At 36.1% G+C, this 22609-nt stretch overlaps 1 protein-coding gene across 1 annotated transcript in view; it reads left to right on the top strand.

Annotated features, from left to right (window-relative positions):
- The window catches only part of LOC136035022 (MPN domain-containing protein-like), a 47576-nt gene that overhangs the window by 7384 nt on the left and 17583 nt on the right, over positions 1 to 22609 (top strand). The window contains exons 2-5 of the mRNA XM_065716610.1: positions 46 to 152; positions 1857 to 1997; positions 16238 to 16559; positions 20501 to 20686. Coding sequence (XP_065572682.1) covers positions 105 to 152; positions 1857 to 1997; positions 16238 to 16559; positions 20501 to 20686 — 697 coding nt within the window. The 5' untranslated portion in view covers positions 46 to 104. The remainder of the gene's footprint in view (positions 1 to 45; positions 153 to 1856; positions 1998 to 16237; positions 16560 to 20500; positions 20687 to 22609) is intronic.

Here is a 22609-nt window from a genome sequence, read left to right as displayed (position 1 = left end):
TGTGTTGAAGGATTGACTTGGGGTAATAAAATTTTCTTTTTATAGGGTACTCTTGTGCAAAGCTAGAAGTTTTTAAAGAAGGCAATAGTTTATAAGTAGGACAAATGGAGGAACATATTCAGAATGAAGAGTTTCAGGAGCCAGAACACGAGGTACATATAAGCTGATTTATTTAATGGCTTTGGTCATTTATTTAATAAATTGTTTAATAATTTGTATTTACTTATACTTTTTTCTTCGTTATTATTTTGATACTTAATATTTCAAAAATTATTTAAATTATTTTACAACTTTTGTAAATTATCATCATTTTCGTGTTATTCTTAACTATATCATGTTTTTAGACATAATTTTATTCATCAATACATCAAACAGTAAGCAATCATGCTTGTTGCTATAGACACAAAACAAGAAATAAGCTAATTAGCAACACTAGCAACAATAGTTCATGTATCATTTTTCAGTTTTCACTGCGATTTTCACTTGATTTGGGAAAATTGGCTCCAACTTTACCCCTCCCCCAGGATTTTGACGAAATTACGCCAATGTTCTACTCATACTACTACTGCTACTGCTGCTATTGCTACTACTACTACTGCTACTAAAGCTAAGACTACTACTATAATTCTAGCAACACTTATGAATGTTAGAAGAAGAAAGAAATACTCATAAACTCATAAACTTCATGCAAAAACCCATAACCAAAAGCTCAACTAATAACCAAACATCAAAAACATCTTTTTTTACCATTTTTTTTCCAAAAACAGTATCTTGCTTAGGGCTGGTAACAGGTCTGTATGTATCTAATGAATAACATATTTTCGGTCTTTCAGATGGGTGGGGTTGGAATGGGGGACGTCTAGTGCCAAAATAGTCAAATAAGTTCTTTATGAAATAAAAACTGTTGATTTTTTTTTTCTAAAATTTGTTAGGAATCGTACTTGACCAAATAAGCTTTATTCGTACAAATTCGATATTTGGATACATTCACTATCAATAAAAAGGCTTGCTTATTAATTAAATTAATGTTTTAAATAATTGACTATTAAATTGTACTATGACATCAATCATGAATTGACCGTGCTTTTAAAAATGTGAAACAATATCAGTTTTTGTTTAACAATCATTATAGCTATTGTATTTTTGTTTTGTTTTCAATCATTGACTATTTTTGACTATCATTTGACAATCATTGTATTTTTGTTTTCAATCATTGACTAACTTATTATATTTTAACAGTTTTACGAGTTTTGGTAATAATAATTAAATGAAATTATAACCATACTTCGAAACGTTTCAAACAACACTAATTGTTTGTGATCATTGTGACTCTCTCTCTCTCTCTCTCTCTCTCTCTCTCTCTCTCTCTCTCTCTCTCTCTCTCTCTCTCTCTCTCTCTCTCTCTCTCTCTCTCTCTCTCTCTCATGATCAACTGACGAATTTTTATTGCTTCTTCTTTTCAATTTATTGTTGTTTTTAAAATAATTATGTATCTTAATAATTATAATTATAATTATTAATAATAATAATTATGTATTTATTATTAATAATAAAGCATATAATTATGCTTTTACTAAGAGGGACAATCTCCGGTATTTATTTATTGATATAAAATTTTCTGGTATTTATATTTATTATTGATAATTGATGAAAAGTCTGTTGTGAATATGCATTGGACAAAAATAAAATATGAATAATGCAATCTGCTGGCATTATGGTTATGAATGAAACAAGGACAAAAATTATTAATATTATAAGCATTAAGAATAACTGTCGAAATCTAAAATTATATTTTCGTAGGTTTCCAGTGTAGATTTAGTACTTTTACTCAAAATCTATAATTTATAATTTTTTAGGATGTCGAGGAGGAAGAAGAAGAGATTGGTGAGATTAAGGGACTTGACCTTGATCGTGGTGGAAGAGGAGTGACCCTTCCAATGCTAGTCGCAGACAAAATTCTTGAACCAGGAAAGGGCATCATGACCATTGACTATTTGGTAAATATTTATGTTTGTGTTTGTTTTCTTTGGAAATAAAATTAAAATAAACATGGATTTTTCAATGGCAGTAACCCAAAACGCGTTTTCTCTTGTTGCTTTTAAAATAATCATGGCTGCCTTGATGTTGGTAAACTACAAATATGTTTCTACGTTTCTTCTGGCAGCTTTGAAATGAATCATTTTCATTCATTTTATTATTATTAGATATATCATTATTTAGATATTTAGATATTCGACTGTTATTAGAGATATATCATAGGGATATATCACTATGGCTATAATCTACAAAAAACCTTCTTTTTTTGCTGCATCGAAAAAAAAAATCATGGCTGTTATGATGGTGGCCATGTATAGAAAAGAATCACAGTGAATATTTTTCTGCAGGCAGACTCGTGGCAAGATAATCTGTGAATGGCAAATTTTTCTCACTAGCCATTTTTTTTAATACGCTTTTTCAAAGTTTTGGCCATTATGGGGCGTTTTTTGTGGTTTGTCCTTTACTAGCAACCATTATTCAGCGCATAGGCAATTCCCCTCTAATACAGAGGATAATTTCTGTTTGTTTAAGAATTTAATGGCTTTCATTTTGCTCTCAATCTGTGAAGATTTTTCTAAATCTTCGGTTACTGTGGGCTAGGGTTAGTTTTTTTTCACTAGGATATCACTAATGTGGTAACCACGATGTATATATAACGCACAAGATAATCTATGTCTTGCACTGATTCGTCCTTAATAATTTTTTTGCTCCTGGCTTCTTCCTAAATTAAAGTCATGAAATCAACATTGATACTTTGCTTTGGCAAAATAAATTGAAAAAGGTTGCATAAAAGCATGGACACAGTCTGAAATCTGGGCTGGGGAGTGACTGAGAACCAGGAGGTTTCTTAGGGGAAAATTTATCGGAAACTTCTTTGACGCCCACTTAGGATGTTTGTTTTCCATGTTGAGTGGCAATCTTACATATTGTTATGCTCAGGCAGGTTAGTCGTGAGTCAAAAGCGGGGCATTGAGGCCAGATTTGTGGTCCCCTGCTGCTAATTTTTTGCATAATACTACCAGTGCAAAGGAAATATCAGGAAATTATATGGAAGTGTTGCCTTATTAACGCCTTAGGATTGAACGACTAAATAAATGATGAAGTTCCTGTGTAACTGTGATCATAATAGTCAGTACAGAGGAGGGAAGAGAGTAATTGGATGAAGAATCAATGAAATTTAGAGAAAAAAATCATAAAAAACTCTGAAATTAGACGTTTTTCGATTATAGAGTAGACTTCACAAAAAGGGAACCTGCAAAGAAAGTTCCCTCATAAAAAATTCTTGGCATTTTTCCTTTGTAGGCTGGCTTTGGGGGTTTGCCCTCTTCTTAATGGACCTATGTTCAGAGTAGGGGATCTGTAGGTTCATTATAAATGGGGCTTAGATAGTTATCTCTGGTATCTCTATTGAGGTTGACCTTTTTGTGAATGTGCTTTTTTTCAACTGCTATTCCGAAAACTTGCATGAGACCTCTAACAGGGGCTATAATAGAGGTGTTATCAAATAAAATAAAGTAGTTTGAGTTGTCATAGGACTGTTGAGCTAAGGCGGAATTAAAAGTCTCAGGCCTTTTGCATAGTATCATGGCTTTGTGAATAGATGGTGCCGGTGTTTACCCTCCCGGTGATAACCCCTCCGGAAAATACTTCTCCAGAAGATACCCCCTCCCGAAAACGCCCCCACGGAAAATACTTCCTGCAAAAAATACCCTCTCCCCACCTCCACAGAAAATATTCCTTGTGGAAAATAAGGCTTTTCAAATTTGAGAATTTTATTGGAGCTTTTTTTAATTTCCGTAGGGGAAAGTAATTTTGGTACTTATGTGTTATGTGCCAATCACTCAAGTTTAGGCTGTGTAAAACTCGAAAACAAACCGGTTTTTTTATTAGTTTTTTCAGCGTAGCAGGAGACAAGACAGACAAGTCACAGAAGACATGGAAATATATAATTGGGGCTATATATTTGCATACAAGGGGGGGTAAGCATTTTGACAGTTTGAAATCAGAAAACAATTTTTACTTCATAATATGCAGAATAATTGTACCTAACACATTTTGCATCCAGACCCGCTTTATTTTATCCTCCCCCTCCCCCCTAATGCGCAAATATATAGCCCAAATTTGTTTCTAAAGTAACGGGGACTCCAGCGAGGAAACCGGTTTTTTCTCAAGTTTTGCTCATCGTAATCTTGAGTGAGTGGCCTATACCACACAAGTAGCGGAATTTTTTATGGAGAGAGAGAGAGCTGGATTTCTCGGTATTATCTAAAAACGATCAGAGATTAAACTTAAAAAAAAAAAAGTTTTTTCAACTGAAAGTAAGGAGCAACATCGAAACTTAAAACGAACAGAAATTTTTACGTATATGAAATGGGTTGCCTCCTCCTCAAGATCTCGCTCTTAACGCTGAAGTTTTTATGGCACTTAGTATTAACCAAGATATATATAGCGATCGCAAATTCTGTCGGTCTGTCGATCTGTCGGTCCCGGTTTTGCTACTTTAGGCACTTCTAGGTAAGCTAGGACGATGAAATTTGGCAGGCGTATCCGAGACCGGACCATATTAAATCAGAAATAGTCGTTTTCCCGTTTTGACCATCTGGGAGGGAGTGGGGACCGGTTAATTCGGAAAAAATAAAAAAAATCGGGTGATGGGATCCTAATAAAATTTGATGTTTGGAAGGATATCGTGTCTCAGAGCTCTTATTTTAAATCCCTACCAGATCCGGTAACATTGGGGGGAGTTGGAGGGGGAACCTAAAATCTTGGAAAACGCTTAGAGTGGAGGGATCGGCATGAAACTTGGTGGGAAAAGTAAGCAGAAGTCCCAGATACGTGATTGACATAACCGGAACGGATCTGCTCCGTTTGGGGGAGTTGGGGGAGAGGGTTAATTCTGAAAAATTAGAAAAAATGAGGTATTTCTAACTTACGAAGGAGTGATCAAATCTTAATGAAATTTCATATTTAGAAGTACCTCATAATTCAGATTTCTTACTCTAAATCCCGACCGGATCCAGAGTCATTAAGGGGGGAGTTCGGGGGGGGGTAACCGGAAATCCTGGAAAACACTTAAAGCGGAGAGATCAGGATGAAACTTGGCGGGAAGAATAAAAAAATTCCCGGATACGTGACTGAGACATAACCGGAACGGATCCGCTCTGGATCCGGTGAAATATGGGGGAGTTGGGGGGGGGGACCTAAAATCTTGGAAAACGCTTAGAGTGGAGGGATCGGGATGAAACTTGGTGGTAAAAGTAAATACAAGTCCTAGATACGTGATTGACATACCCGGAACGGATCCCCTCTATTTGGGAGAGTTGGGGAGGGGGGTTAGGGTTAATTTGGAAAAACTAGAAAAAATGAGATATTTTTAACTTACGAAGGAGTGATCGTATCTTAATATAAATTTCATATTTAGAAGGAACTCGTAACTCAGATATCTCATTTTAAATCCCGACCGGATCCAGCGTCATTGGGGTGGGGGGTGGAAATCTTGGAAAACCCTTATAGCGGAGATATTAGGATGAAACTTGGTGGGAGGAATAAAAAACATGTCCAAGATACGTGACCGACATAACCGGACTGGACCCGCCCTCTTTGGTGGATTTGGGGAGGGGAGGGAGTAATTCGGAAAAAATCGAAAAAATGAGGTATTTGTAACTTCCGAACGGGTGATCAGATCTTAATGAAATTTGATATTTAGAACGATCTTGTGTTTTAAAGCTCTTATTATAAAACCCGACCAGATCCGGTGACATTGGGGGGAGTTGGAGGGGGAAACCGGAATTCATGGGAACGTGAAAATTGAGGTATCTTTATCTTACGAATGGGTGATCGGATCATAATGAAACTTGATATATAGAAGGATCTTTTGTCTCAGATGCTCCATTTTCAATTCGAATCGGATCCGGGGACATAGGGGGTTGGAGGGGAGGAACAGAAATCTTGGAAAATGCTTAGAGTGGAGAGATCGGGATGAAAACTGATGGGAAGAATAAGCATAAGTTATAGATACGTGATTGACATAAATGGAACGGATCTGTTCACTTTGGAGGAGCTGGGGGGTGTTGATTTGGAAAAATAAAAAAAATTGAGGAAATTTTAACTTAAGGACGGGTGACCAGATCTTAATGAAATTTGATATTTAGAAGGAACTTATGTCTCAGAGCTCTTATTTCAAATCCCGACCAGATCTGTTGACATTGGAGGGGGAAACCGGATATCCTGGAAAATGTTTAGAGTAGAGAAATCGGGATGAAACTTGGTGGGCAGAATAATCAAATGTCGTAGATACGTGATTGACGTAACCTTACTGGATCCACTCTCTTTGGGGGAGTTATGGGTTGGGGCTCAGTGCTTTGGCGAGTTTGGTGCTTCTGGACGTGCTAGGACGATGGAAATTGGTAGGTGTGTCCGGGAGCTACACAAATTGACTTGATAAAGTCGTTTTCCCCGATTATACCATCTGGGGGACTGAAGGGAGAGGAAAAAGTAGAGAAAATGAGGTATTTATAACTTACGAGTGGGTGATCGGATCTTAATGAATTTTGATATTTAGAAGGACCTCGTGACTCAGAGCTCTTACTTTAAATCCGGATCGGCCTTAAACCTCCGATTTCCCTTTTAAATCAATCAATTGATTCTTAGAGTTTTGCTAGAGCTCATACCATATGAGCCCTTGGCTCGTCCGGCCTCATCACAAGTGCCATATGAGCTCTTAGCTCTTTTTTTATAGAACTCTCTCTTTTTGAGTTTGAATAGGTTATTTATTATAATATTTGTTCGTTTTGGGTTTTACTCATTTATCGATGCTGATTTGTGGTAGTTTTACGCTTAGTAAGTTATTTGAATTTATCTCTACTCATTTTTGGCTTAATGAGGCTCTGTACTATCATTTGACAAACTTATTTTTTGGATTTTTTTTTAAAATTCATTTCTGTTCATTTTTTATTGATAGCCTTTTTCATAGAAAAAATTTAATATTTTTTTTCTATTAGACTCTATAGTTTTTACTTTGAAGGTTATTTGACTTTATTTCTGCTCACTCCTGGTTTGAAGAGGCTTTTTACTTTTCTTTTCTAAAACTTGTTCTGTATGTTTCCCATTAAAAAATACTATCTGTAATTAATTAAATAAAAAAACAACAAGTTTTTCAACTGAAAGTAAGGAGCAACATCAAACCTTAAAAGTAGTGAAATTATAACGTGAAATTATTTAACCGTGGACGGTTAAATCGGAAAAAATAGAAAAAATGAGATATTTTTAACTTACGAACGGGTCTTAATGAAATTTAGATCTTAACGAAATTTGATATTTAGAAGGATATCTTTTCACTAGCTCTTATTTTAAATCCCGACCGGATCCAGAGTCATTGGGGGGGGGGAGCGGAAATCTTGGAAAACACTTAAAGCGGAGAGATCAGGATGAAACTTGGTGGGAAGAATAAAAACAAGTCCAAGAAACGTGACTGACATAACCGGACCGGATCCGCTCCGGATCCGGTGATATTGGGGGGAGTTGGGGGGGAACCTAAAATCTTGGAAAACGCTTAGAGTGGAGGGATCAGGATGAAACTTGGCAGGAAAAATAAGCAGAAGTCCTAGATACGCGATTGACATAACCGGAACTGATCCGCTCTATTTGGGGGAGTTGGGGGGGGAGGGTTAATTCTGAAAAATTCGAAAAAATAAGGTGGTTTTAACTTACTAAGGAGTGATCAGATCTTAATGAAATTTCATATTTAGAAGGACTTCGTAACTCAGATCTCTTATTTTAAATCCCAACCGGATCCAGCGTCATTGGGGGGGGGGGAGTTTGGGGGGGGAAATCTTGGAAAACACTTCAAGCGGAGAGATTAGGATGGAACTTGGTGGAAGAATAAAAACATGTCCAAAATCCGTGACTGACATAACCGGACCGGATCCGCTCTCTTTGCTGGAGTTGGGGGAGGGGAGTAATTCGAAAAAATTAGAAAAAATGAGGTATTTGTAACTTACGAACGGGTGATCAGATCTTAATGAAATTTGATATTTAGAAGGATATTATGCTTTAGAGCTCTTATTTTAAATTCCGGCCAGATCCGGTGACATTGGGGGAGTCGGAGGGGGAAACCGGGAATTCTTCGAAAACGTTAAAATTGACGTATCTTTATCTTACGAATGGGTGATTGGATCTTAGTGAAACTTGATATATAGAAGGACCTTATGTCTCAGATGCTCCATTTTCAATTCGAATCGGATCCAGGGACATAGGGGCTGGAGGGGGAAACAGAAATCTTGGAAAACGCTTAGAGTGGAGAGATCGGGATGAAACTTGATGGGAAGAATAAGTACAAGTTATAGATACGTGATTGACATGATTGGAACGAATCTGTTCTCTTTAGAGGAGCTGGGGGGTGTTGTTTTGGAAAAATTAGAAAAATTGAGGTATTTTTATTTTAAGAACGGGTGACCGGATCTTAATGAAATTTGATAATTAGAAGGCACTCATGTCTCAGAGCTCTTATTTCAAATCCCGACCAGGTATGTTGACATTTGGGGGTTGGAGGGGGAATCCAGAAATGCTGGAAAAGGCTTAGAGTGGAGAGATCGGGATGAAACTTAGTGGGTAGAATAAGCAAATGTCGTAGATGCGTGATTGATGTAACCGTACTGGATCCACTCTCTTTGGAGGAGTTGGGGGTGGGGTTCAGTGCTTTGACGAGTTTGGTGCTTCTGGACGTGCTAGGACGATGAAAATGGGTAGGTGTGTCAGGGAGCTGCACAAATTGACTTGATAAAGTCGTTTTCTCCGATTAGACCATCTGGGGGGCTGAAGGGCGAGGAAAAATTAGAAAAAAATGAGGTATTTATAACTTACGTGTGGATGATAGGATCTTAATGAATTTTGATATTTAGAAGGACCTCGTGACTCAAAGCTCTTATTTTAAATCCCGACCGGCATTAACTCTCAGATTTTCCTTTTAAATCAGTCTATTTATTCTTAGAATTTTGCTAGAGCTCATACCATATGAGCTCTGGGCTCTTCCGGCCTCGTCACAAGTGCCATATGAGCTCTTAGCTCTTATTTATAAATCGAAACCTCAGGGCTGAGAGACTTATTGAAGATTAGGGCGTCTAGGTTTCTTCCTTAGCAATACAATCTCAAAATTTCGACATTTTTTTGTATTAAAACCTCTCATCGGCAGATTTTCAGTAGATTTCAAAGATAGCTCAAGATTCTTTCCGCCACGACTTTTTGATGGCTGGGACTCGCTTATCAGAAAATGACGTAAAATTACAATACAAGAAATGTATAAATTTCAGATGTTTTCTTCCTAAATTCTTTCCGGGTCCGGCCATTGAGAACCTATCATAATCTAGGAAGAAAGCGCAACCCCCAACAGATATCAAGTGTTTGGTGGGTGATAAGAAACTTTTCACTGTTTTACCCCATATTCCCAAATTGAATGACAAACTGAGAAAAATCCTAAAAAAAAAACAAAACATAACCTTAGGGTCACTTTTAAAAATTCCAAGAAAATGCAGAGCCTTTTCAACAGCAGCAAAGATAAACCAGTCCCGTTTTGGATAGTTGTGTTTATACAGTTCCCTGTTATTGCGGCTGTTTCTGTGTTGGAAGAACCCAACAAAAATTGGGGGAGAGGTTGTTGGAACACTGGTCATCAATCCACAAAGCCACGGGGCTACGCCAAAGCCCTGAGGCTTTTGATTCCACTTTAGCTCAACAGGTCTATGACAACTCGCACCATGTCATTTTATTTGATAACACTTTCATTATTGCTCCCGTTAAAGGTGTCATGCAAGTTTTTAGGAAGACAGTTGAATTAAAAAAGCAAGTTCACCAAAAAGTTGCTCTTAATAGAGATGCTGGAGAAACCTATCTAAGCCCCATTTACAATGAACTTATTAATTCTGATCGTTTTTATATCCATCGACAAAATAATATTTTGCAACCTACTATAATCTCTGATTACACCATACCTGGTAAGCGATTAATTTTTCAGAATGCTTTACATAAATTGAAAGAGTGCAATGTTATTCAGTATTGTATTTTTTCATTCAGTTACCCTTTCATCGTTGCTTGGGAAGGGTCTTCTTACTTTAGTTTTAGTGTTTTTTGTTTGAGGTTTGGTTTTTATATTATCATTTGGATTTTCAACTTTTTTTTTTATTATTTGCACTGAAGATGGCCAAGCGGAGTTCTTGACCGAAATATTTGCATAATTCTTTTAGTTTTTTTTTCAACGGCTGTTTATTGCCCGCGTTTCTCTCTTCTTTACAATTTTTTCGTTTTGTAAAGCTTATATAGGATAAACTTGATGACAATAATGAGATCCCTGAATATACACCTTTTCATAACACATAAGGTAATTAAATAATTAACTTATACCCCACACAATAAAACAGTAAATAATAATGGATTAAAGATAGGAGGAAAAATTACACAAAGACTAATACATTATTAATAATAAAATAGGGTAAGATTGTAGCGAATAGTTCAAGCAATACCTGTCTCCTTCTCCTTAACAAACAAGAAGACATTAAAATAAATTTAACAAAAGAAGAAAGTGAGACATACTCCATTTTGGATATTTATGAAAATATAGCTCCTGGTGGTCCCCCCCCTCCGGGGAAAATATCCTGATGGTGGCCTTATGCTCTTTTTTGGAATGTTTTTTTAGGGGGAGGGGGCTGGCAACGTTATAAGTAGATAAAAAGATGCTATGCGACATAGCTGTGAAACTGAGATGTGGGCGCACCAGTTTTTATTCATCAATTTTTATCTACAGTCTACAAGAGATCGCTCAACTTTTATCTGCTATGCTAAGCTCAGTCATGGAAAAATATTTTTAAATATATGGTAGCATTTGACTTATCATGTTTCTTCGGTTTCATTTACCGTTTTTCATGCATTGGTCATTCATTTTTAATTTTTTGCTGGCGGTCTGTACCTAGTTGTTTTAAATTCAATCAGATTTAAACAAAGTAAGAGTAAATAATTTGGAAACTGGTAGGCTTTTGTGCAGTTTTCATGGAGACTCGCCCCTACCAGTGTTTTAAGTATGGCCCTGGCATCCTAGACTTCTCTTTCGCAAAATGGGATCTCATAGCTCACAGCAAAGAGGAACTTAACCCATATGTTGGTGGAAAGAAACTTGATTTGTTAACAGACTCTAAGTGTCATATAATATTCTTCTATGGTTTTTGTTTTCTAAGCAGATATTAAATCGTGAAAATTGTAAAGAAAAATAAGAAGGAAAAACGTCCTAGATAAGTGGTTGGCGCCCTGGGTTGAGAATCCTTTGTCTGAGGGGCACGGATTCCTGGCGTGGTCGATTATTTGGTTTGAGACGGGAGGAAGGGGCGTGACTCCGTAAACTCAGTCAGAGTCGACCCAGCTCTAAATGGGTACCTAGAGAAACCCGGAGAAGGCAAGCAGGAAGGGTTTGCGAGAGGAAAGGACAGCTGGCCCCTAACCGCCCATTGCACTTCGTGGCTGAAGGGCCACGATACGGAAATCGGTACCGCCGGTTTGGATTTTAAGAGTCTAGTGCCGCAGTACTTACTTTTACTTTAAAAAAAAATATGAAAAAGGTTTAATTACGAAGTAATTGCAAGGGGTTTTAAACCCTTGGGGGGGGGTCGTTATGAAAAAATAAGTGCCCATGGATGCTTCCTAATCTTTAAGTTGTAATCAACTATTCGCTTCTCCATTGTTTAACAAGAAGTAGCTACAGAATAAGTATAGTTTACAACAATAGTTTGCAAATAGAGCTAAATACTCTTCAAAACAACATTTTGAATATTGTATATCCTGTTTATCAAATGTCCGTTATGATGTCCAAATAATACCAAAACTAGGTTCTATATATATATATACACACACACACATATATATATATATATTTATATATATATATATATATATATATATATATATATATATATATATATATATATATATATATATATATATATATATATATATATATATCTCCTTCTCCTGATCGTTTGTTTTCCACTTTTGTTTCTATTAATGAGCCTGAAAACTTTAATTGCTAGTAATAGATGCTTCTTTATTGCACTCAAGGCAAATTATATTTAAATCTGGCAATAAAAATGCGAAGATTTATCAGTTAAATATTATTTTTGTTGATTTTAACGTTTCACTTGCGCTAAAGAACTTAGCATTTGCAATGAGGTAGACTAAGTTAACTTTTTCCAAACATTTTCTACTAATACTAATTATATTTCTTCATTTTCATTTACCCTTGTTTTTGTATTAATCATTCATTTTTAATTGCTCCTAAGTGGCTGTTGCTAGTTGTTTTGAATTTAATCAGATTTAAACATACTAAAAATAAATAATCAGGTTGTAATTTATTACCTAATTACATGTTAATACTTTTCGTTGTTATTTGATTTCTTGGTTTGCTTTCCCTTTTGTTTTGGTTTTATCCGGTTTGTTTTGTTCACGTTTTCGTTCAGATAATTTGAACGTTTCCTTCCAACCTTTTCTTACAACGAAGAAGAACAAGTTGAAGGAGGTGCCTATCCTTTCGAAATATCTGTTTTATTTCATCCAGTATTTTTTGTTTTTGGCCCTGTATAACCGCATTCTCGCTTTTCTTTTCTTGTCTTTTTTTTGTAATGACATGCCAGTATACTTTACAAAATTATCTTTTAACCCGATGAAAAAACTGCTTCTGCCTTGAATCTTCTCTGATTGACTAAACGTAAAAATAATACATTTGAAAGTAGAATATTGTTTAACTCTCTTTATATCATATGCAGGGACGTCACGTAAGGGGGGACGAGGGGCTGTTCCGCAAAGTTTTTTGTCACGTAGTAAAAAAAAATGAGCTGGTAAAATCGTGGTGCGATGTGTCACGATTTTATTGACGCCGCCAAAATTTTTGTTCGGTTAAATAAAGACCGCGAAAATGCTTACATGTAATCTACAATATTTCAAACTTGGTTGGTTAGCGCAGCTGTTTTTGCGACTCCTGCCGTGATTTATGATATTGCCACAATTTTCTATTGGGTTAAATAAAGAGAATGAGAATATTGACGTTACGTATGTATACCTAAATTTCAATCTTGGTCGATAAATACGACGGTTTTACCGACTTGTTTCGTGACTTTACTGATGGTACCAAAATTTTGCGTTCGGCTAAATGAAGAACATGAAAAATACTGGCATGACATCTTCCAAAAAATCCCGATCTCTGTTCCAAAATGCACCGGTTTTACTGACTTGAAAGGATAGACGAAAATCTCATTCGGTAGAAACTAGTACCAGTTACTTCTAGGTTGTTAAGGTCGCAGCCACGTTTAATAACGGGTTAGGTGGTTAGTAGATTAAGAGCTGTGGATGGCAAAGAGAGCGGTGCCCATCCGAGGGAACCATATGCTAGTTTAAAAATCGGTAATTTACGTGAATTGAATAATTGATCTTAAGAGAAAAGGAATGTATAATGAAAGGTATTAAATATGTCGAGTTTAACTTTAGCTAAAACTAAAGTGTTGGGATGTTTGAATACATTTGACAAATTTTAGCTGTTGAGGAGGTTATTTGCAAGCCATTTTCAACATAAGCAACCAAAAGAATCGAATTGGCCGTGTATTACTGTCAGATAATTCTAAAAGTTTTAGAAAAGGAAGGCTATCCGACCCAAGGTCGTTGAATTCACTTTTTGAGATATAGACTTTCAGATAAGTACAAAAGTGCAATTTTTCTACTCCCCTACCGAAGGAAAGGAAGAAACCGATCCAAGGTCGTTGAATTCACTTTTTGAGATATAGACTTTCAGATAAGCACAAAAGTGCAAGTTTTCTACCAAGTTTTCTTTTGCAAGTTTTCTTTTTATAGAAAAAAATTGTCTTATTTTTAGTTCTTAGTAAATTTTGATTAATTTTAATGTTTTTTAAGGTTCGAAATATATAAAACTAGTAAGGAATTTCTTTTGATTTTCTGCTGTTCGTTTTATGGACTTGTTAAAACATGTATAGACTTGTTCAAGCTTGTTCTAATATGCTCATGTAAAAGTTTATTATTGGTATTGAAACCCATTCTCTGGGTGCTGATGTACCGGCAACATGTCTGGTACGCGACAGTGTGCCCAGGAACACGTACTAGCTAAACAGTGAAGACAAGTACACTAAACTCGATTTATGGCTGGCTCATGAAAATTTCATTGTGGAACATGTGTGCAGCACCACCTCAATAGCCCTAAAAATGTTTGAAACCTTACTGGAATTGTATGTCTTCTTCACGGATCGAATAAAAAGAGTTATTGCTCAGAAACGAGTAGTTGAGAGCGCTGAATCGACATTGAAGCTTAAGAATTCGTCAATGACCAAATGGACGTCCAGGTTCGGGAGTTTGACAGTGTTGTGGACCAGCTTTGATACTATCGCTGAAATTCTCAATGAGCTAAGAGCTCCGAACAAAGACAAAATAATAAAAGAAAAAATCCAACTTTTGCATCGCTGCGTTACCTGCTTTGGTTTTATTTTGATTGTTATGTTTATGCGCCAAGTCCTGTCAAATACTAAGATTCTCGCATAAAAGCTTGCTACTGAATAGCTTAATTTGCTGATTGCAAACACAAAACTCTGGGCGACTCGCGACATCTTCCGGGACTGATGGAGAGGGATATCGAGGCATCAAAAGCAGCAGTGGAAAAAAGTTGGTTCACTAGCCAAAAACAATTTCCAACTTTAACAACACCCTAAGTGTCCACCCGATCGTTATTCAGAGGCAATTTCTAATCCTGGAGCCAACCGCTGGATGGATGGAAATTGTTCTATACCAAGGAACACTACGGTGTCATCATATCTGAAGTGAGTGGCTTGGACGATGTAATCCATCATAACTCTTCTTTTGTGGAACCTGCGTACAAAAGTCTACTGGGCAAAATGGACGACAGCTATGGGAGCATTTCCGAAGTCACGGCGATGTTTGCGGATAAAAACTTAGATCTCGTGGAACTCATGCTAGAGCAATTGACCAGGACTGAGGTCAAAAGCTATAAAGTCACTGATTGCAGCATCTTTGAGACCCTATTCTGTGAAATCTATGCAGTTAAATCGATATTCCCGACTCTCTGGTCAGTATACCAGAGGATTGTGACAGCATAACCAACTTTGGTGATGGTGAAAAGAAGTTTCAGCGAAAGTGAAACTGGTCATGACACGTTTACATACAACGATGGACGATGACTGGTTCGATCACCTCGTCATGATGAACTTTGAAACTGTCGAATCAAGACATTCCGTTTTCGAACTGAAATTTTGTAGTTGCATTTTCTTCATTCTGTGTTTAATCCCTATATTTTAATTGAGATTGTCAGTATCTTACTTCTGAGTTCTGTTTGTATATAAATCTTAATATTGCTGTATTCCCCTCGTATTACTCCTTTCTCCACTAGAACACCAACTAGTTGTACGCAAGCTTCTTACGAGAAACTGAACTAAGAGGCTAATCTTTTTTAGGGTATACGATTCTTTTGGCTGGTCTACTGCTCCCAAATTTCGTATTCGAAACGGACATTATGCTGATTATTGATCAAAACAGTTGCTCCCACTCCTTTGCTCCCCCTCCAAACATTTTGGCTAGTAACGCCCCTGGCCACATGAAATATATCTTTAACGATGTAGTCTTCCATCATCCCATTTTAACAGATAGATATGACTATAGTTTGCCGGGTGCATTAAGTCTCGCCATAATTAGCGGATAACGATTATAAAGAATCTTGAATTTTGGGTAATAAAAGCGAATAACTCTAATAACTCCGATTCATCTTAGTATTGAAGCAATATCCGGTTACGGTTCTGAGTGGTTATTGCTTTAGAATGTAAGACAGGTGTGGTCTCTTAGCCGTCTTATATATACTAAAAAGAAGATCAAGATTTTGTACCTTCGAACTGAATTATGCATGAACTGAGGGGCTTCAATTCACGAATATGTAGAAAGAGAGGACAAATGTATTTTTCAATTTATGGCGGTGCAGATAATTGCCACCATTTTCCCGATTTTACCCCCCCCCCTCTGCATGAACTAAGACAAAGATTAAACTTTGTATTTGGCACTTAGTGTTTAGGCTTTCTATGGTAAGGAATCCTTATGATCCTTATTACACCAATTACGCAGGGACTTTAATTTCTTCTTCCTCATCATTTGTCGTTTTTAGGGTCAAAAGTTCACCGGCGACTTGTTAGAAAACGGTACAATTTGTTCAAGGGAAACTCAGCAAATATTTAGCACCCCAAGTGCATGGGCATTACACTGTAAGCGGATAATCAATCCAGAAAAGAAATCTGGCTGCGGGTGGTCCTCTGTCCGGTATAAAGGGAAAAGATTAGACTTCTATAAAGCTTTGTGGATTCGAAGAAAGCGCGACTCGATGAGTGCAGTTGAAAATGGAATTCAGCCCAATGTGGCTGTGGAGAAAAAGAGGTCAACCTCTGGTTGTGGAGGAACGCAAGAGGTTGCACTGTATGAGAATATTGCAGGTACCGTTTTAATTTTTCTGCCTTAAGAGAACAAACCCCTCCCTTTAATGGCTATTTGGTTCGAGAAACCCTTTGTTTTTACTTGAAAATATTTTTTAGATTTCCGGCTCCCTCTTCGAATCAGAATAAATCATCTGATATTCGCTACTGACAAAATCTGGCGTATACCTAATAATAAAACATTTGAAAACAGTTTGGTGTTGTTTCCGAGGGAGGACGAAGTAACCAGAGGAAACAAATAAATAATTGATAATATTGAAAAACATGGTAAAATAACGGCTCAGTGGTTTATTTTTCTTCTTAAATTATACACATTTCATCTGTAAATATGGGCGAAGTTGGAGATATTATTCAACTCGAAATAATTGCCGAGAAGAAAGAGTCAATCTATAGTTGTTGATGAATGCAAAAGGTTTCAGTATTTATGAGTATGTTCCAGTTACTATTTTCACCTAGATCTGAGAAGAAACATACATTTTTATCGTAAGTATAATAATATGGGTTAAATATATAATTATTTTATATGAACCTTATGAAATTTCAAAAGTAGACGAATGTACATATAAAATAAACCTACAATACCCACAGACTTGTTACGAAAACTGTGGTCGTCTATGTTTTTCTCTTTCAATTGCCAACAGTGCAAGTTGGTGTAGTGCAAGTTGATAATCTTTCGTGGTGTTGTGTGTTGTTGGTGTTGTGTCAGTACATCTTCAACCATCGAAGGCAAGTAAAATGTCTTTCATAAGACTCAGAATTCATATTAATTGTGAAGTACTGTTGAAAGAAATATATAATTCGGTATGCATACCTTGTATGTACCAGGAATATTACCTCCCTCTTTTTGAGATTGGACACAAACCTCCCCTCACCCTCTAGGTACTGTTGGAAAACATGTAATGATGCCTTGTTATCAACCATCGTCTTCTCGGAAGGATCTTCTGAAACCCCATCAACATTTTCAACCTTTGTGCATCTTTTGTAGAATATGCTGTATTAAAAAAAAACTGTAATGCCCCCCCCCTTGGTACGGTAGTAATTTAGAATCGCAATGGAGTATTTAATGTTCTCATCCCCTCCTGCTAAATTGAACCGGGACTCAATCTTAAAGTGCTTACGCTCATTTGTCCTGCTGTATCGTTTGATTATGTCTAGCAAACAGCTTTTTTTATTTACCAATATTTTAAAGCTATAATACCTAGGTTTTTCCCCCTTTTCAAAAATCATACTCATAATCGTGTTGCGCTCATACTATAAAAGTCGTGTTGAAAACTGATGAAAGCCTGTGAGTATAGCTGGGACCTAGTAAAGAGCAAATCATGACCAGAAACTATGGTGCTCATGCAGATTCGACGAATAGATAGAACTAAGAATAATTAATCGGAAAAAATGTTCTAAATATAAATTTGGCTTAAAGTGGTTTTGTCAAGAAAAAACTACATCAGTCGATATTTTGTTTATAAATAAGCCATCAGGTTTTCTCTATTTTTTTGATGCATATCTATGGGTATTGTCAGAATCAATTTTTTCTTTATATTTCCAGGGTAGTGTCAGACTAAGAATTGGTAGCACCACTTTGATTCGTAAACCTTTATTAGCCTTGTGATTTTAATTATGTTGTTGTGTTGTTTCTGATCCTTTGACATACAAAAAAAAACAAAAGTTTGAATTACAAGTTGTTTTCAGTAAAGCGCAAATGACTCAGGCCTTTAGAAGGTTTAAGAGACAGTAGCCCTACTCCTGTTTGTGGTAGTTTACTGTTCTTTTATGTTTTCTTCTTGGTTAATTTTAATTTCTGTTCTTTTTTAGGATTCATCTATATCAGTATATTTATGTTTGTGTTTTCATATCTATATTCTTCTTCTTCTTGTTCGAATTAATATTATGATTATTCATTTTAATTTCTGTTTGTTTCAGGTTTAATTGGTTCATTAATAGTATTTTCTGTTCGTTTGAACTTCGCATTAATAAATGAATTTCTACTTGTCCTAAGCAAGTAGAAATACTGAATTTCAGTATGGCTCTTTACATTTCTTTGAACAACTCATTTTTTGGAATTCTTTTTTGTTTATGAAGAAACATAAGAACAAAGAGCGAAATGCCTTTTGCTTGAAAGCATCAATCCAATTTTAAAATGTTCGTTTCGTCAAAGCGGACCAAAGTTATTTGTCAATTAATAATCATAAACCAATTTCGTAAATTAAGTAATTTACCCACAAATCGGTGTCATAACACAAACTTATATAACATATTGTGATTTAATTACTAAGAGTTTTAGAAGTGAAAGTTACGCCTTTATAGGGGAAATTAGAGGCTATTGTATTGAGACCCATGTAAACCATATTGATACTCCATTTCTTGGGCTTATAGGTTTGATTAAGTATTAAGGAAAGAATTTTCTGTGAAGCCTTTATTTACCATGATCCTTATTTTCAAAGAATATTTTTTTTTGCGAATGTTCAAGGTTGAGGGCTCTGACAATTAAGCTTAAAAAAGAGGGCGTTGATCAATTTGACGTCTTAACAGCCCCTGTTGTCTTTCTTTTTTTCATGCATCCTAAGCGTAACCTTAAAGAACATAATGGAATGAAGCTGTGGTCCCTAGCGTATTAGCCTTAATTGGCATAGGGCTATGACGCGTCAGTGGGTTGGCCTGCTGCTTGCTCCTTAAATTGAACGACTTTGTTTGCAAACGAAAAGCTTTGTCTTATGCCTCGTCCATTTGGTAGAATTGTTATGCAAGATAGGAAATCTCACCCCCCCCTCTCTTTCGAATCCACGCGATTTTCTCCGTAATATACCACAATTTCGTACAATTAATGGATTTTTTGCATGTGTTATAGGACGACAATTGATCAGCTATCCTTTGAAACAACTAACATGTCCCAATCTTTATGGCTAATTGAATAGCTCGAATTGATTTAATTTCAAGGTCTTATCCCAGATTTTTGTTCGGAAGGGGGGGGGGGGAGCTACACAAAGAAAGAATAAAAAAACATATAGAAAATTTGTTTATGTGGATTTTGCACGATTTTACGATCCGGAGAAACATTTCGGGGGGAAGGGTCAAACGCCATGCCCCCACCCCCTGGTTACGGCCTTGACTAACATCCAAAGTATCTTTGTCTTTCAATATGCAAAAATTGGATTTCTCTGTAAGAAAACCAAGAAAGGAAAATTTTGAAAGGAGAAAAATTTCTTAAATGCAATGCCTCTCGTATCTAAATACGTTCCAAGAACACACTGGCTATACATGATGTTTGACGAAAAATGAAAAAAAAATTACAAAAATAACAAAGAAAACAACAAGTTGAAAAAACGAAGCGAAAAAACAAAAACAGATATTTTGACAATAAACTGTACCAGACCATGCTTATTACTCAAACTCAGAAAAAACTCACCTTTTGAAGTGAAACCTACCAAACGAGGAGACACACTGGCTGAAAATCACCCAGTTTCTTTTGGTTTTCTGTGATTATTTTTATATTCTTTCAAGAATCATCAATTGCCTCTCGTATCTAAATAACTGAGATATGTCTAGTGACGACGTTGCCCGGAACCCTTGTTAAAATCGTCAAGGCTGTTGAGATGGCAAATTCAAGGTATCACCTCCATCTTGTGAAGCATCATCATTTTGTACTCCTCCTAAAAAACTGTAGTACTATTTTCGACTTGAAATGCCAAGGTTCCTATACGAGTGAATAATCTATTTAAATCGAACAAATATCGATATGGACTAACCCCAAAAAATTAAATGTAAAACTTTAAAAGGTGTTTGAGTTTGTTCATTTTTACTAACTTTTTCTCCGGCTAGAAAGCCTTAACTTCTAATTACTTATGATTTCTATTTCATATGATAGCTGATACCTCGGTACTCTTAATGGACAGTGTTTGAGAAAAAATCGTTCCCAAGAATCTTGGCTCCTATTTTTAATTTTGCAGCTAATTGGAACAATATAAGTCAAACGACTTTGGTAAAGGCAGTCACTTTATCAGATATTGAGAGACTTCAGCCCTTTCTTGTTGTCACGTCAGCTGAACTTCTGGCCACAGTCCAATTTCACTGTAGTATTTCTAGTCAGCAGGTGGTTGGATACGTTGGTGGAAAATGGGATAACAATACTCAAAGTATGACATTATTTAATTTTTTATTTTATTTTATTGTTTGTAGCATTTATAGATAAGGAATAAGCACTTTAACCCTTGATGGACACAGTTCAGGCACCTAAATTTTCATCTTTGCCACCAGTGGCTTTATAATGATTGTAAAAGCCTCTCAGTCTACGGTATCTTCTTGTGACTTGAGAAAAGTGGCTATAAAATGTTTACTAGCCAAAATGGACTTGTCTTTTTATTTCAAACTTGTCTATTTATGTGTCAAACAAATATTATCTGACCTTGAAGGACATACATGTCTATGTTTCCTGAAAAAATACGAGGGTAACTTATTTGGATGTCTATATATTGCGAAGGAGGTTTTTTTTTCAGAAAAAAAGAAAAATGTTATGCATTATGTTTTTTTCAATAACTAGTTTTTTTTTTTAACTGAAAGTAAGGAGCGATATTAAAACTTAAAAAGAACAGAAATTACTCCGTATATGAAAGGGACTGTTCCCTCCTCAACACCCCGCTCTTTACGCTTTCTCTTAACTCTACTTTTTAAAACAGTAAAAAACTTTAGCGTAAAGAGCGGGATGTTGAGGAAAGAACAGTCCCTAAGGGTCGCTCCTTACTACAGTTCGTTACCACGAACTGCTTGATTATGGGTTTCTGATACGTGTTTGAGGCTTGAAAACCATTTGAAAAGTTGTAAGGGATTGAAAACTACAACGTGTAATTGATGGCAAAGTAATAAAACCTAGGTGTTGTTCATGGAGCACTTTAGTTGGTGAAGTTAACCAAAGGGTTCTGCAACACGTGATGTTGCCTAAGCACTGTAAATCTAGTTACTACTAAGGTCAGGAGAAATCGGTGATTGACCGATGATGCTAGAAATTGAAAGAGTTTTTTTTTAAACTTTCTGAATTGAAAGGCACTGGGATACACTCAGTCCAAAAAGAAGTATTTGTGTTCCAGCATATTTATCAAAGCTCTGTCTAGCCACTATAGGACTTTGAAAAAAAAGAATCATTCCCACATGTAAAAATATTTATAAGTCTAAACTGTTTGTGACTGTAAAGAATCTTGTAAAAAACAAATATATTTATTATTTTTGCGTATTTAGAATTCCTTATTACCCTTGTTTTTTGAAAAGAAAATACTATAATTTCTAATCAAGTAGTCTGGAAAATTGCAATTCTTAATATACCTCTGTATAAATTCAAAACCTCTGTAAAGATTGAAAGAAAGAAAAACTGAGAGAAAGAAAACAAATAATATAAAGAGAAAAAAAATTGAGCCCGACTGTTGCTTTCAATAATAGTGAATCAAAGTGTATGGTTTCGTGGCAGCTATTGTGTCTCATTGTCTAGCCGTATTTTCATCAGCAGTAAAAAATAGTCGATCAAATAGACCATATCTCTCATTTTATAGAGTTTTAGCGGTCAAGATGGGTCTCGGAAAAATTTTGAGACATGGGGAGAAGTATGTTTTTGCTCTATTTGCTTTGCCTTTATCATGAATATAAAAAAAATTGTGTCAAACAAACAAGCGTTTCCAATCTTCCCGGTGGTTTTAGCTATCGAAAAGAACTTCGGGCCCTTCAATATCTAAGGCCTAGAAGAAGCAGTGAAGTGCTCAATGCGATAAGTTGTTTTTTAAACTTTTTTGATGTGTATGTCCTGTTTTTGTTCTTGCCCGTAAGAAGGATTCGGCACTTATGATAGTGCCTATCTTAAAAATAAATATCTTAAAAGCGACGAAATTTAAATCCCCCTGTGGACTTCAGATCCACATACAATGGACTTAATGTATCAGGTTTATCTCAAAAGGGCCTACCGCTACCATGCCCAAAAATACGTATCCCCCTCCCCCTATCTGAAAAAGGTTAAAAACCAATGAAGGATTTGGTCGTTTTAAGGGGACCCTTATCCACCCGATCCCTTGAGGCTC

Source organism: Artemia franciscana, chromosome 13, assembly GCF_032884065.1.
Source record: "Artemia franciscana chromosome 13, ASM3288406v1, whole genome shotgun sequence".
In the NCBI taxonomy this organism is placed as follows: domain Eukaryota; kingdom Metazoa; phylum Arthropoda; class Branchiopoda; order Anostraca; family Artemiidae; genus Artemia; species Artemia franciscana.
The sequence above is the reverse complement of the archived record's forward strand: the minus strand, read 5'-3'. Positions and strand labels throughout refer to the sequence as shown.